Source organism: Furipterus horrens, unplaced genomic scaffold, assembly GCF_987537825.1.
Source record: "Furipterus horrens unplaced genomic scaffold, mFurHor1.1.pri manual_scaffold_12, whole genome shotgun sequence".
NCBI classification, from domain to species: domain Eukaryota; kingdom Metazoa; phylum Chordata; class Mammalia; order Chiroptera; family Furipteridae; genus Furipterus; species Furipterus horrens.
This window is the reverse complement of record NW_028327182.1, coordinates 17,628,543-17,642,336: the sequence shown is the minus strand read 5'-3', so window position 1 is coordinate 17,642,336 and position 13,794 is coordinate 17,628,543. Positions and strand designations below refer to the sequence as shown.

Below are 13,794 nucleotides of genomic sequence, written 5' to 3'. Positions count from 1 at the left end.
TGAGAATGTAAATGCTGAATTACAATTTTAACCAACAAATTAACCTTGGTGCTTCTCACTCAGTCACCCCCTCCTGGGTAAATGATCCAACTGTTGGCTCACTCAGGCGCTTCTGAGCCCAGAAGTCAAGCCCGCACAAAAACATGGCTCCTCCAGAGACCCACGGGGAGCCTTCATGAACCTGTCAGCACGCTGCAACTTCCGTTCTACCACCGATCAGGACACAGGAACCCGAATGTGAAGGATATTCAAGCTCATGCTTAATGACACTTCAACTCCAAGGAAATTCTGATGAAGAAAATAACAGAACTAACCTGGGGGTGTGTGGGCCACATTTTCTTTGGGTTTGTGAAAATTGTCAATTATGAAAGTATGCATTTATTAATTTTTTTCACACTACGACAGTTAATTTTATTTGTTCAAGGGCTCCTAGTGCAAGCATTAAACTAAGCATGGGCTTCGATTCTGTGAGCCCAGATTCACATCTTTAGGAAGATAAAAGCAAACTGTGATCCATTCACGTGAATGGAAACTAAAGGCTCATGGTTAATCACATTGTAGTTTTTAAATTTCTACAGCCTAGAACCCTGAAGTCACAGGTCTTTGAGGTCCTTCTGGATGTTCCACAGGGTATCTGCGCTTTTCTTGAGCTGAGCAACCTCATCATCCTTCAGTTTCTGGTTGACGACACTGGTTAACCCCCGAGCATTCAGGAGACACGGAAGGCTCAGGAAGACTTCATTCTCAATGCCATACATCCCGTTCACCATCGCTGACACTGGATGAATCCTGGATACATTTTTCAATATGGATTCTATGAGATCAGCCACACTTAATCCAATAACCCAGTTGGTGTATCCTTTTAGCTTGATAATTTCATAGGCACTTTCAACCACCATCTTATGCACTTCCTTCCAATTTTTGCCGTCATCGTCCGTCCCCATTTCCGGATGCAGTTGCTGGAGAGAAACGCCTGCCACATTCACTCCACTCCACACAGTCACACTTGAGTCGCCATGTTCTCCCAAAATCCATCCATGGCAGCTGCTGGGATGAATGCCAAGTTTTTCAGCCATAAGGTAGCGAAATCTAGCAGAATCCAGATTGCATCCACTTCCAATCACACTGTGCTTAGGTAATCCACTTAGTTTCCAGGTAACATATGTGAGAATATCCACTGGGTTAGAAACCACAATTATTATGCAGTCAGGGCTGTACTTGATGATCTGAGGAATAATGAATTTGAAGACATTGACATTCCTCTGCACCAGGTTGAGACGGCTCTCTCCCTCCTGCTGGCGAACTCCTGTGGTTACCACCACAATCTTAGAATTGGCGGTCACAGAGTAATCTTTATCTGCCACAATTTTAGGTGTCTGAAGAAATAAGCTCCCATGCTGCAGATCCATCATTTCTCCTTTGAGTTTATCCTCCAAAACGTCCACAAGAGCAAGCTCATCAGCCAGAGACTTTCCCAGAATGCTGATGGCACAGGCCATACCAACTTGTCCAACACCCACGACAATGATCTTATTGTTTGGGATTGCTGACTCTTCTTCTGCAACTGGTGCAATCAGCTTTTCCTTAAGAGTTGCCATTGTGCACGGGAGAGAGAAGGCTCCCCAGATCTTAGGAACAGTCCCACCAAGAAGACAATGTCAGCTGCGTGCTGCTACCCCGGTGCAGGATCCGCTATTAATTTATTTTTAACAAATATTTGCTGAGCACCTAAATGTGCACAATTAGAGTTAAGTTCTTCACAGCTCAGCCAGTAGGAATCCTATAACAATAAGATCAGTGTGCTATGGGCCAGTGAACCTTGCTGGAGGATTAAACCACAGCCTCAAAGCCAAGTACTGTAGTCGTCTTATAGACACATCCAACCCCTAAGGAGGGCCAGGTGGTGGCCAGGGTGGGGCTGCACAGACACCAAGTCTCCAGTGGGGTGCTGACCTTGCCTGGCCCTCAGAGCTCTCAAAGTGGTTTGTGTCAAGCACATCTTTGTAAAAAATGTCTCCTTGTTACAGATAAAGCAAAGCAATCAATGGAGTCCTGGACTGGGTTTTAACTGGACGCTCTCCAGTATGGGATAATAAGCATGCCAATTCTTGCAATACTAAATACACTTAGGGCTGAAAGCAGAGATGCTTCCCTTATTACTTGTTGAATGAGTTGGGTCATAAATTTTGGTGGAAATACGCACCAAGAATATATCCCATTAGTTGGACTTGCATATTTTTACTAAAGTTAATAATTACATTTAGAGTAAAACATGCAATCTTAGTTTAAATGGTTATATTTTTCTTTCACACTTAATCTGAGCCATTCAAGAGTTAATGCACTTATCTGAGTCATTCAACATTTCAACACCTATTATTAATCATAAACTCGGGGTGGGTGTACCTTTCAGGAATTTATAAATAAAACTAACCTATAGAATGAGCACTAGACTAAAAGTGAATAGATAAACTCAGGATCCAAGTATGCCACATTCTAACACTTTGATTTAGAGAATCACTTAAACTCTCTTAACTTGAATGCTTTAATTCTCTTAGCTATAAAATGAAAATAATAATAAATGTCCTTTCTACATCCAGGGTCATTGTGACCTGTGAAAACATCTTGTGAGTTAAAAAGCACTCTACAAGTTACAGAGATGATAATGATGATTACTTCTAGTAAATCTTCATGGAATAAGTAAATTTGGAAACCCTTCATTGGATGAATAAAAAAGGTATTCATTTATTAGTACAGTGCCTATAGGTAATATTCTGAGGAGGAGAATAAGAAAAAACGATTTTATTCTGATTCTGTCATGGATTAAATACATATATAACTGACTCCAGTATACTTTTCACAGCAACCACATTTAGATCTTTGAAAAAATATTCATATTTAAATGGAATGTTATAAAAATTATGGGTTCAGAAAATTACCATATGTGACAAGAATAAAGAACAAAACATTTTTTTCCATCCCAAGAAGTTTCAGAGGTCCCATAGCTCAAATTCAATATATTCTCAGTCAGGTCATACAAACAGAATATCATTTTGAAGATAATTTAACTCCCTGGTATCACCAAAGCCTGAAGAATACTACTATTTACTATGATGAAATGCAAAGTATAATAAATGAGGTACAGGCAGGTGAAATGCAATATGGATTTCCAATATAGGGCCATGAAACAAGTTTACATATATTAGCAAATATTTGTAATTTTCAGTATAAAAAATTTAAATTTAAGATGCCAAAAATAAAATTATATTATACATTTTATAACAATGTAAATTTAGTCTTTGTCTTTTTTTTATTTATTGATTTATAGAGAGAGAAAGGGAGAGAGAGAGAGATCGATTTGTTGTTCCACTTATTTATGTATTCATTAGTTGATTCTTGTATGTTCCCTGGCGGGAAATTGAACCAGCAATCTTGGCATATCTGGACGATGTTCTAACCAACTGAGCTACATGGCCAAGGCCTGTCTCACTTTTTTAAAATTTATTTTTACATTTTTCTAAATACTTCTGAAAATATTTATGTGCCATCTACCATTGATTTAGGATACTATAATTTTAAAATAATTTTTCTATTATTCTACATAACCAGCCTTCATATTTATGAAAACACATTTGAAAGCAAATATGCACTGGATTCCACTCCCCAAGTCTGCTATCTTAGGAGACAGGGAAGATACAAAGTAGGAGTCCTTGACGGAGTCCAAAGAAAGACAGAATCACACTCTCTCTTTTCCCTCCTTCCTTTGTCCCGCTCCACCCCCTACGCTGTTTTTGTCTTTAGGGCCCTCAGCAATAAGAGCAATAAAAACTGTTAGGAAAAAAGCAACTCAATATTTTCAGACATTTTACCCAAACATTTTTTCTTCTACTTAGAACTTTTTTCCTTTTATTATATTTGTTATCTATTGCTACATAAGAAATCACCCCCAAACTTGGCATCCTAAAATAATAAACATTTATTATTTCATAGTTTCTGAGGGTCAGGCATGTAGGCATGGTTTAGCTGGGTCCTTCAGCCTCAAGGGCTCAAGTGGTTGGCTCTTGTCATTTATGACCATTCCAAATCCCAATTTGCCCTGAAGGGTTAGCTTTGAAATTCCCTCACATGGTATATCCGGGCTGAAGATCCTCATGTGCTGTTGGACCGAGGGATTCAGCTCCTCACCATGCCATGTGGGTGTCTCCACCAGACTGCTCACAGCATGGCAAGGTGCTTCCCTTAGGATGAGTGAGCCCAGAGAGTGTGCAAGACAGAACCACAAAGGAGGTCGCAGTCTTTTTGTGATCTAATCTTGGAAATGACATCCCAGAACTCTTGTCATATTCTATTGAATAGAAGCAAGTCACTAGCTCCAGTGCACACTCAAGGGGCTTAAATACTGTTGCATATCACACTTAAGTCATTCTAGAAAAGGCAAAGCAGTGACAGATGAATTTATTTATGATGAGACAAAACAAAATTAACATGTTCGGCGTGACTGACTCCAATCATAAAATGCCATTGATTAATCCAATTTTTTTCCCAAATGAACCTAATTTAGTTATTTTCAAAATTGTTTCTCATCAAATCCCTAACCAGTACTGAGTGCCTAAGATATGCCAGGCACTGGGTTCAGTGCTGACTGCACAGGGAGGCAGTCTCGGCCTTCAAGAGGCTTTCAGTTTTGAACTTTGTTGTTCATTTCCAGGTCTTTGAAAATTCTTTTAAATTTTTTAGTGATTTGGGGTTGGTTCAGTTTCATTGAAATAAGGAACAACACACTACTAAGTGAATGTGTCCTTCCAAAAAGATTCATGGGCCTTAGACTCCCTAAACAAATAGGTAGAGACTCAGTTTACAATTATACAAAGTAACATTAGGTTGCCTGCCCTATGCCACAAAGGTGAGAACAGATAATAAAATAAAAGAATCCATCTTACCTGACTATCCATTTTCCTGTTCACCAGGGATTATGGCATTGATCTGCGCTCAACAAGTCAGTTTAGAATCATCATTAATTTCACAAACCTACTTATGTATTTCGTTCTTTTTCTTTAACCTCTTTATTGTTTGATTTACTGACCAAAACCATTGTACTCTACAATTCTATTAATATTAACCCCTTTAGCTTTTCCCTGCCCTGTCCTTGCCCTAAAGCTTTGAACTATTTCATCACATAATAGTTCCACACCCACTCTTCCTATTCCAAACACACTGTGCTTTACCCTAAGTTTTTGAGCCCACCTTTAAAAATCCACATCAGGTGTGCTTTTCCTCTTTGAAATTCTTGTTCTTTAATGGGCTTGTAATCATCGTGGCTTTGATTAAGTCCTTCCTAGTTGACAGGAGCATCCATCCCTCCCTATAAAGGACTTTGAGCTTCATCTCCACGCATCAAACCAAATCATTCCTATTCCACCGACTCATATTAGAATTTTCCCTGTCTCCTGATGGTGTTGTTTCCCTGTCTGAAAAGAGATAATGGAAGAGGCTGAAAACAAAATAACAATCAAGGAAGCAAGATACATGGTTTCTAAGTCAAAGTTGGCTCTTCAAAGTAATTTAAGGAAAATTACAATAACATGGTGCACTGATTAGTCCACCTACACAAAAGTGAATTCAGTTATGTTTCTACCATAACATAACAGTTAAAGAGTACTACTCCATTGATAGTGATATTTATTCAACATTTTCATGGTAATAACAATTACCATAAAAGATGCATTTCTGGTGTTTCATAGCACATCTGCCTAAATCTCTGATATGTCAGGTCTAATTCATATGAATAAGCAAGTATAATAAGCATTATGACTCTCAGGGACCGCGAACTCTGAAAAACTTAAAATGTAAAACATTTCTGAAGAAGGAGTTATAAAAGAAAGATAGTTGCTCACCCAGTTGAGTTACATAAACATGACTGAAACTATGCATTAATACCATAAAATCTAAATGTGTTATAGCAGTGAGTGGTCATAAGAGCATAAATTGCTGTCACTGACATCAGGCAATCTGGGACCTTCAGGGAAGCTAGATGTGTTCATGGCTTCTACTGTGGTTAGCAATACACTGTAAAAAGCAAAACTGGGCCTCCAGAGGGAATCTGCAAAAGGTTGTAGACAGATGCTCTGAATCTTAGAGTCCAGCAGGAGTATATTTAGGTCAAGGAATAAGGTTGAACAAGGAGAAAAAGAGCAGAAACAGAATTTGTTGTGTGACCTCTAGAAGCATGTCAACAGAAAATTGTCTTGTTATGTACTTTCTAAAAGAAATATGAGATTAGTTCTGAACTACAGTTAAACTAATATTTAAAAAACACGAATCTAAATAAAATTACATTGAAAATGTTTCAGTATTTGAGAGTTCTATGACATGATCTATAGAAAATAAATTGTTTTTAAAAACAGAATTCAATGTACCAGACAATAGTGTTATTTTCTTACATGAGCCTTGTTTTATATCAGCCATTCAGTTAAATTAAACTTTCTTAGAAAAGTCATTTTAATTCTTCTACATATACCTCTTTCCAATACCCATATTTAAAGTATAAAAATTGATGTTTTCAATAAAAACTTAAGCCACATTGGAGTGACTGGGATTTCTCTTTGAATATATATATATACACACACATATATATACATAATTTTATTGATTATATTATATATAATATAAGCCAATTTATTTGTATTTATTATACATTTTATATAATCTTTTTTCCAGCTATAGATATAAAATCAATGTTTGATTCTTCAGTGAGAATAAGAAAGACAAGAAGAGTAGAATCCTATGTCAACTCAGCCTGTATCTTAGGTGTAATCTTGCTACTCCTATATTTTCTCCCATCTTCAATATTAAAATGGCTGCACAAAAGTTCACCAGTTTTGATATGTTTTTTTAAGTGCACACTGATCTGACAGCTGTCACAATACAATCTAAAAAATTGTTCTTTGTGAAGTTAAAGACAACTAAGTGCTACTATAGTCATCTTACGGAAAAAACAAACAAACTTTTCAGCCAACCCAATATGTCTACACATGTATGCTGCATTTCTACTTCCATGTCTGGAGTCATGGACTTCAAGAAGATAAGAATCATTTAACATGTCACTAAAATATAAAATTATGACAAAAATAATAATCAAGATGGGCTGCTTACACCTCTTTTTTATGACTATAACAACTTAGTTTTCATTTGAAATTTTTATAAAAGAGTGGCAACCAAATATACATCATACCATTTCAAACACGTTTAAAGTATGAAATTTTTGTAATTTAGATATAAGGCTAAGGACCATAAAATCCTTGACCATTTAAGAAAAAATAAATTTAAAAAAAAAAAGAATTCTTCCCATATGACATCAAAGCTGAGTTTTTCCTATTTCTATTGCAACTCCCTTTTGTGGTTCTAGTTTACATCTTCTGTTTACCTAGCTTACAAATTACTTTCTTTTCTTTGATAGTAAGAAGAAAGCCCAAAATAAAAACCAGAGCTAAGTAGGTGCTGCATCGCCCATCTGGTGGCCACAGGGTAGGTTGTGAACAAAAGCCCTAAGTCTCTGAAACAATGAGTTGTGCAGGTGCTCACTTTCTTATTGATTTTTGTCCAAGATGTAGGGATGTTCATAAGGTTCGGATACACTCTTCTCAGTCTAACTTTTGGACTGACATTCTCGGTGAATTTTTCTTGCCACTGAATACATTAGAGGATACATATTAATTTAATTGGCACAATCAATCCATAAGCAAGTGGTTAAATGCATCTTTCTTCTTAGTTTTCCTTTGGCACTACTGGGATAGCTAAAGAGAATAAAGATGACCTTTGCTTTTCTATTGTTTAACATATGACTAAACAAAAAAATACTAAATACGAATTATGACAAACACATAGTACTTATTCTAAATACACCCTGCACTAAGTGTCTTAATTCTATTAGTCCATTAAATTCTCCCACTATGCAATGAAGCAGCATATATTATCTCCATTTTATCCATGGGGAAAATGGAGCACAGACAAGTTACCTAACTTCTCCAAGGTTACACAGCTAATAAATTGCAGAGGCAAAATTCTGATTTCCCAGTCTATGCTCTACCAATATGTTCACTGTTAAATGAACCTACAGAAACAAATTAATTGATAGATAATGAGGGCTGAAGAGGTTGCAGAAGGCTTCATGAAGAAAATGGAAGGGGCTTGGAACTTGGCAAATGAAGATGTCATGGTCAAGCAAGGAGCCAGGGATTCTGGCAAGAAGATGAACCACAAGCATGAAGTGTCCATAGGGAACAAAGAAGCCAATCCGGCCAGAGTGGGTGGGAATAAGGAAGACTGTGGGAATTCAGAACATTTTTAGTAAAAATTGAATTCCTAATGGTAAAGTTAAAATTGGGTTAAAAGACATTATCTCAAAAGTGTATTATATCATGTTCCAACAGAAACAAAGCTTCCCTTGAGGTGTAGAGGTGTCTAAATGGTTGTTTCACTACTGGCAAGTTTGAACACGGGAAAATACCTGACTGAGGGTGCAGATCAATGTTTATTCTTAGGCAGCACCAGAGAACGGTATCCAAAGAGCCAGAGTTTTCAGTGCTGACTGACAGTCCGTTTTTGATTTGGACTCAGTCTTTGTGATCCCCGTCTACTGGAGATATATATCTAACTGGCGCTGAAGCTGAAAGGTGGTGAGAGCCACGAGGGCTGCCTGGAGGAAGAGCAGATGGAAGGGGATTTCCTCTGGCTGCTTTCTCCTTGGAAGATCTCTTTGGAAGATTCTTAAAGGAAGCTCATCAGAAAAGGAAGTGAGGAAGAGGACATGGAAACACATCTAAATCATCCCTTGAGGAAATGTGATACTGAGGATGAGCTGGCCCAAAACAGAGGGGTGCTGGAGAAGTCAGGGTGTCTAACTGTGATGCCAGCAAAGTTAAGAGAGTGGGTGAAGTTCAGGAACACGGCAAGTTATTGGAAGAACAGGGTGCAATTTCATAACCTCTTCATCTTTCCAACTGTATACAGTGTTCCAGAAAAGAGAAAGTGTGCTTGATGAGAGTGATTTATCGAGCAATTACCTCTTTCCGCCCTCAGCTCTCTGGAACCAGACAGCAGACAAGTCCTGTGAATTATATTTGTTGAGGCCGGCGGAAGAGCTTCCTCTCAAGGGTGCGCAACTTGCCAGTCAGGATTCTTCATGGTTTCTGTAATTTTAACTTTCCTCACTCTGTACCTTTCCCAATCATTGCTCATTCCCCACGGATTTGGGGTTGCTTACTGTGCGTGTCACTCTATCATGTTTACCCTCTGGATTTTCACCCACGTCCCCCCTCCCTGTTCTCTCGCCCCGTTCGTTGTTCCCTCACACCTGTCCTTCCCTGGTCATCTGCTGCCTGAGCGAATGGGCACCTTCCTGGGCTGCTACTCTTCCCTCTTGCCTCCTCCAGCCATGCTCCCTCGGTTTCCCCATTTGTGAATAGCATGCAAAAGAAGGCTTTTCTGGGATCTTCTCCCCTAGGTCTCTTCGCAGCCCAGCAGCCCAAGTCTCCACTTACTCCTGTCCTCGTTGCTGCTGTCGCTGCCACTGACAATCACAAGAGGAAGGATCTGAGGGAAAATTGGACTTTTGGTTCAGTAATGACTCAGATTCGATTTGGGTCGCCTGAGAGCACTGAAAGTCTGTTTCAACTGAACATCCTCTCGTCCCAAACAAACATGGTAAACTGGTCTCGTTTTTCATTGGCTGTCATGGTTAACTGGCAGTCTCCAGGCATGGGGGTGACCGTCTGGCATGCAAGCACACTCAAGCCGACACTGACATGAAGAATGCCAACAGATTACAGATCAGCTGGTCATGTTTTAGCTGAGTTCTTCTAGCAAGAAATAGGTTACCAGCACCTTAGATCCATTTTGGCACACTGTTTATTTTTGAAGCTTTGTTCCAGAGCTGCCGGACACCTCTGATTATTCCAGCATTTCCTGCATTACAAAGTCGAAGGAAACACAAGTTTTGGCCCTGGCTGGGTGACTCAGTTTGTTGGAGTGTCATTCCGTACACCAAAAAGATGGAAGGTTGGATCCCTGGTCAGGGCACATACCTAGGTTTCTGGTTCGATCCCCAATCTGCATGCATCCAGGAGGCAAATCATCAACACATAGATGTTTCTCTATCATATCAATGTTTCTCTCTCTCTCTCTCTCTCCCTCTCACTCTCCCTCTTCCTCTCCTTCTCCCTCCCTCATCAGTAAACATATACTTCGGTGAGGATTTTTTAAAAATTGGGGGCTGAGTTTTCACTGATTTTGTGATAGCTTTCAAGCTCACTTCACTTAAGATTATAAATTGAATTCAAATTGGGGTCCCAGAAAAAAAGAAAAAGACCTCTCCTTTATTCAGTACATTAAAGAAAGCGTTTTTTATTTCTATTAAACAGCCACAAAAGGACAAATTGCACAACAGCTGAAAGAGCACTGCAAATATCAGGGTTACCAAGAGTCACCCAGAAACCTTTAAAATAACTTACAGTGGTATAGGACAAGTAACACTGTGTTTCTATTCATGCAGTAATCCTTACACTGGAACCCAACTTGTACCTGCTCTTGCACGAAGAAGTCAGTAGAGCTGTTTCTAGTTGATCTACCCAGGCAATTTCCCATAGCTTGATTGATTGGCAATGGTGCTGATAATTTTCTTTTAAATTACCCACAAAAAACTGAGAGAATGTGACTCTTTGCTGAAATAACTCCTCTATGAAGAAAAGGAAAACTATTTTTTAAAGAAATTATTTACAATGAATAAATGGATCAAGATAATATTGTGCTGTGAGAGCTCAATACACCAAAGATAAGTGGAGATACCAGAACTATGATTTCTTCAATTCTCTGCATTGTGACCAAAGCAATTCCAAGAAGTCTTATTTTATTAGAAATTAGATTTCTTAAGTATTATCTATCCTAAATTCACAGTGAATAGACAGCTACCTTAGAAGTGAGGTTATGAAAATGAAATTCAAAGGTTTGAAAATAAGTAAAGGAGAAGCAAGATACTTTAAATCATTACCAACACTACGCATACACACAGAGATACAAAAACAGCTTTAAAAAAGCAAGGACAAAATTAAACAGTAATGGTGATTTATAGTAGGATACTCTGAGACATGACAGAAGTCTCAGTACACCGAAAGGAAAATCTTGTTTGCTCAAATTATTTGTTTCTTCCATCTAATGAATGTAATTCTAACATACAAGTGATAACACTGGCATTTCTTTGAAATGTTGATTCAGTTTAATTATGAAAATCACCAAGGTATTTTCTAGCTGCTGCATCACTCCCTCTACTAGGATTAATCACATCAACATCATTCATTTAATCTTCAAAGAGGAAGCAGTTGTCCACAAAAGCCTTCAAATAGCTTCATTAGTGCAATTTTTCAGTCTCAAACACTTAGCTGGCAGCTTATGATTGAGAGTAAGGTCATTATATTCATCTATTTCCTAATCTAATTTAATGTTTCTGCATCTAATGTGGAAATGTATAAGTATGAAGTTTTGCCTTCTCTTTGTTTGGCAATCAGCTCAAAACATGAAGAAAATATGGATAGCGATTAACAAAATATCTGTTCTTTTTGGTGGCAATTCATGAAATGTAATATACAGGACCAGAACTGATACATTTTCCCCTTAGGGGTTTGTATACTGTGAAAAGAATTGGACCTAAAAACTGTTATTCCTTGTCTCTGTAGACAAAGAAAAAAAATTGTAGCATGAGAAACCTTAGGGAACTAGAATTAAAACAGTGTTGCAAATAAAATTTATTTGGTGTTTTCAAAGGCAAGATGGACATGATAGTTGAAAACAAAAATGGCCAACCTCACTGATATTGCTTTACTAAGGCCCACTTTTAGCACCCTTCCCTTTGTTAGGAACATTAATAATCCTTTCCAATATTGAAAACCAATAAATATCAGAGTGCTATAAAATAAAACTGTAATAGTTGATGCACTGATCAAATCTCACTATCAATCATTAAAAATTACTCAGTTGCAATCAAAAGCATTCTCAGAAAAACATAGAACAGAGTCTGGCACCAACAGGGTGTGGTGGTAGTAGAGTCATTTATAATTACTGCACCTAAGCTGAAGGGTTATAAAATGTGTCAGAAAGTAAATTTTGCTGAGTGCCATTCCCAAGAGGTAAAACTTGCTAACTGGTGCTTGAAACTTTGCGTCTTATAAAGGAATGATTTATTTGACTTTTGACTGGTCCACTTGCAGAAATCATTGCATTGCAATACTCAGTGACTGTGCAAAGGAGAGAGAAAGGATAAATCATGCAGAGGCACTCTCAAGTTAATATCCGGTGACCATAAAATGCCAAATTTTTAAGGCAGGATCTGCCCTTGATGGGGTAAATAATGGGATATGTTGGGGGTTTAGGCAAAAGATCGGGGCTTTTGGTTATATAAACAGCCCATAGCCAATTGCATTAATGTAAAGCAATTTTACAAATTTTGTTCCCACAAATTATATGAAGACAATTACAACATTTGAAATACAAGAGTTAAAAAATTGTTTTAAAATAAAACTATAATGAGTTTTTGTGGGACTGAATTATATATAATTGATACAACATAATTTTAACATAAAATAAAAAGATGACAATAACCCCAGCTTGAAGAAGTCTGTGTTGCCATTTGATTTGTCCAGTTACATGTGAAATCACCAGGGTAAAATGAGACTGTATCAGGGAGGAGACAGGAATTGCATTATTTACATAGGCATTCAAAATGATAATTGAGGGTGTGGATTTGTGCATCCCCTAATTCATATATTCATGAAGTTTTATTATCTGTGATATGTAATACTGTGTTAGACATTCTGAAAAATATAAAGACAGAGAAATAAAATCTCTTCTCTTGAGAAGCCTTTACTATAGTAGAAGTCAGGAGCACAAACATGTCTTTACAATAAAGGCCAGTGTGAGGTGATTGACAGAGGAAAGGAAGAACATGCCTAAGATTTCACAAGTAGATTTCCTCCTGTCTGGACACCAGGATGGCTTCATGGCATGACAACATCTAGGCTTCTAAGGATGCGTAAGGTGGTAAAAGGTTAAGACTGGTAAAGAGAAGATTAAATTTTTACAGTTTAAAATATTTTATCTACTCTTCCCAATATTTGATGTATTTTGTGTCCTCTGCAGAGAATGGTAATAGTTCTTTTATTTTCAGAAGTGTCAAAATAATTTTTATAATAATAAACAAGTAAATTTAGGAAAACTCAATGCTCTTTCCAGTTCGCATTTTTTAAATTGAGCCTAAATACCCACTTAATGGTTAACTTCAGGCATTTGATGGGATTAATGCAAAGTGAAATAAAAGTTAAAAACAATAAACCTGAGCAAGTGTAAACATATTCTGAAAAAATGTCTACTTTTCAAATAATAAAATAAGTTTATTTCTATTCATGTAACATCTGGTTGGAAACAAAAAAAAATGGTCATAATTTAAAGAAAATGTTTAAAACTCTGAATCATGTAGTTTAGTGAATTTAATATATATATATTTCAATGTCTGCCTGGGGTTTTAGGTGGAAAATTGGTGGTGGATAAAAGTGAATCTCAGCAAAACACCTGTAGTAATATAAAAATTCAAATATTATTGAATAAAGAGTAGAAAACAAAACAAATAATTTATAGAGCTTACTGAATTCATTTAATTCACAAGCACTTCTGATATGCTTCTGATTTCAATTATCCTCTTAAAAGTAAAGAAACTGTCATGCAGTACTAGGTAATATTGGGAAATCAACAAAC

General features: G+C 37.3%; 1 protein-coding gene across 1 annotated transcript; it reads right to left on the bottom strand.

The window, feature by feature from the left end:
• Nucleotides 1-385: 385 nt before the first annotated feature.
• Nucleotides 386-1,687, bottom strand: LOC149995911 (L-lactate dehydrogenase B chain-like). Its single transcript, XM_090257974.1, has one exon. It carries the CDS (start codon nt 1,596-1,598, stop codon nt 594-596), a length of 1,005 nt encoding a protein of 334 aa, XP_090114100.1. The 5' UTR covers nt 1,599-1,687; the 3' UTR covers nt 386-593.
• Nucleotides 1,688-13,794: the final 12,107 nt, after the last annotated feature.

Bases quoted from the DNA above. Each gene is read 5' to 3' on its own strand.
- LOC149995911 (XM_090257974.1), bottom strand. From the start codon at position 1,598: ATGGCAACTCTTAAGGAAAAGCTGATTGCACCAGTTGCAGAAGAAGAG.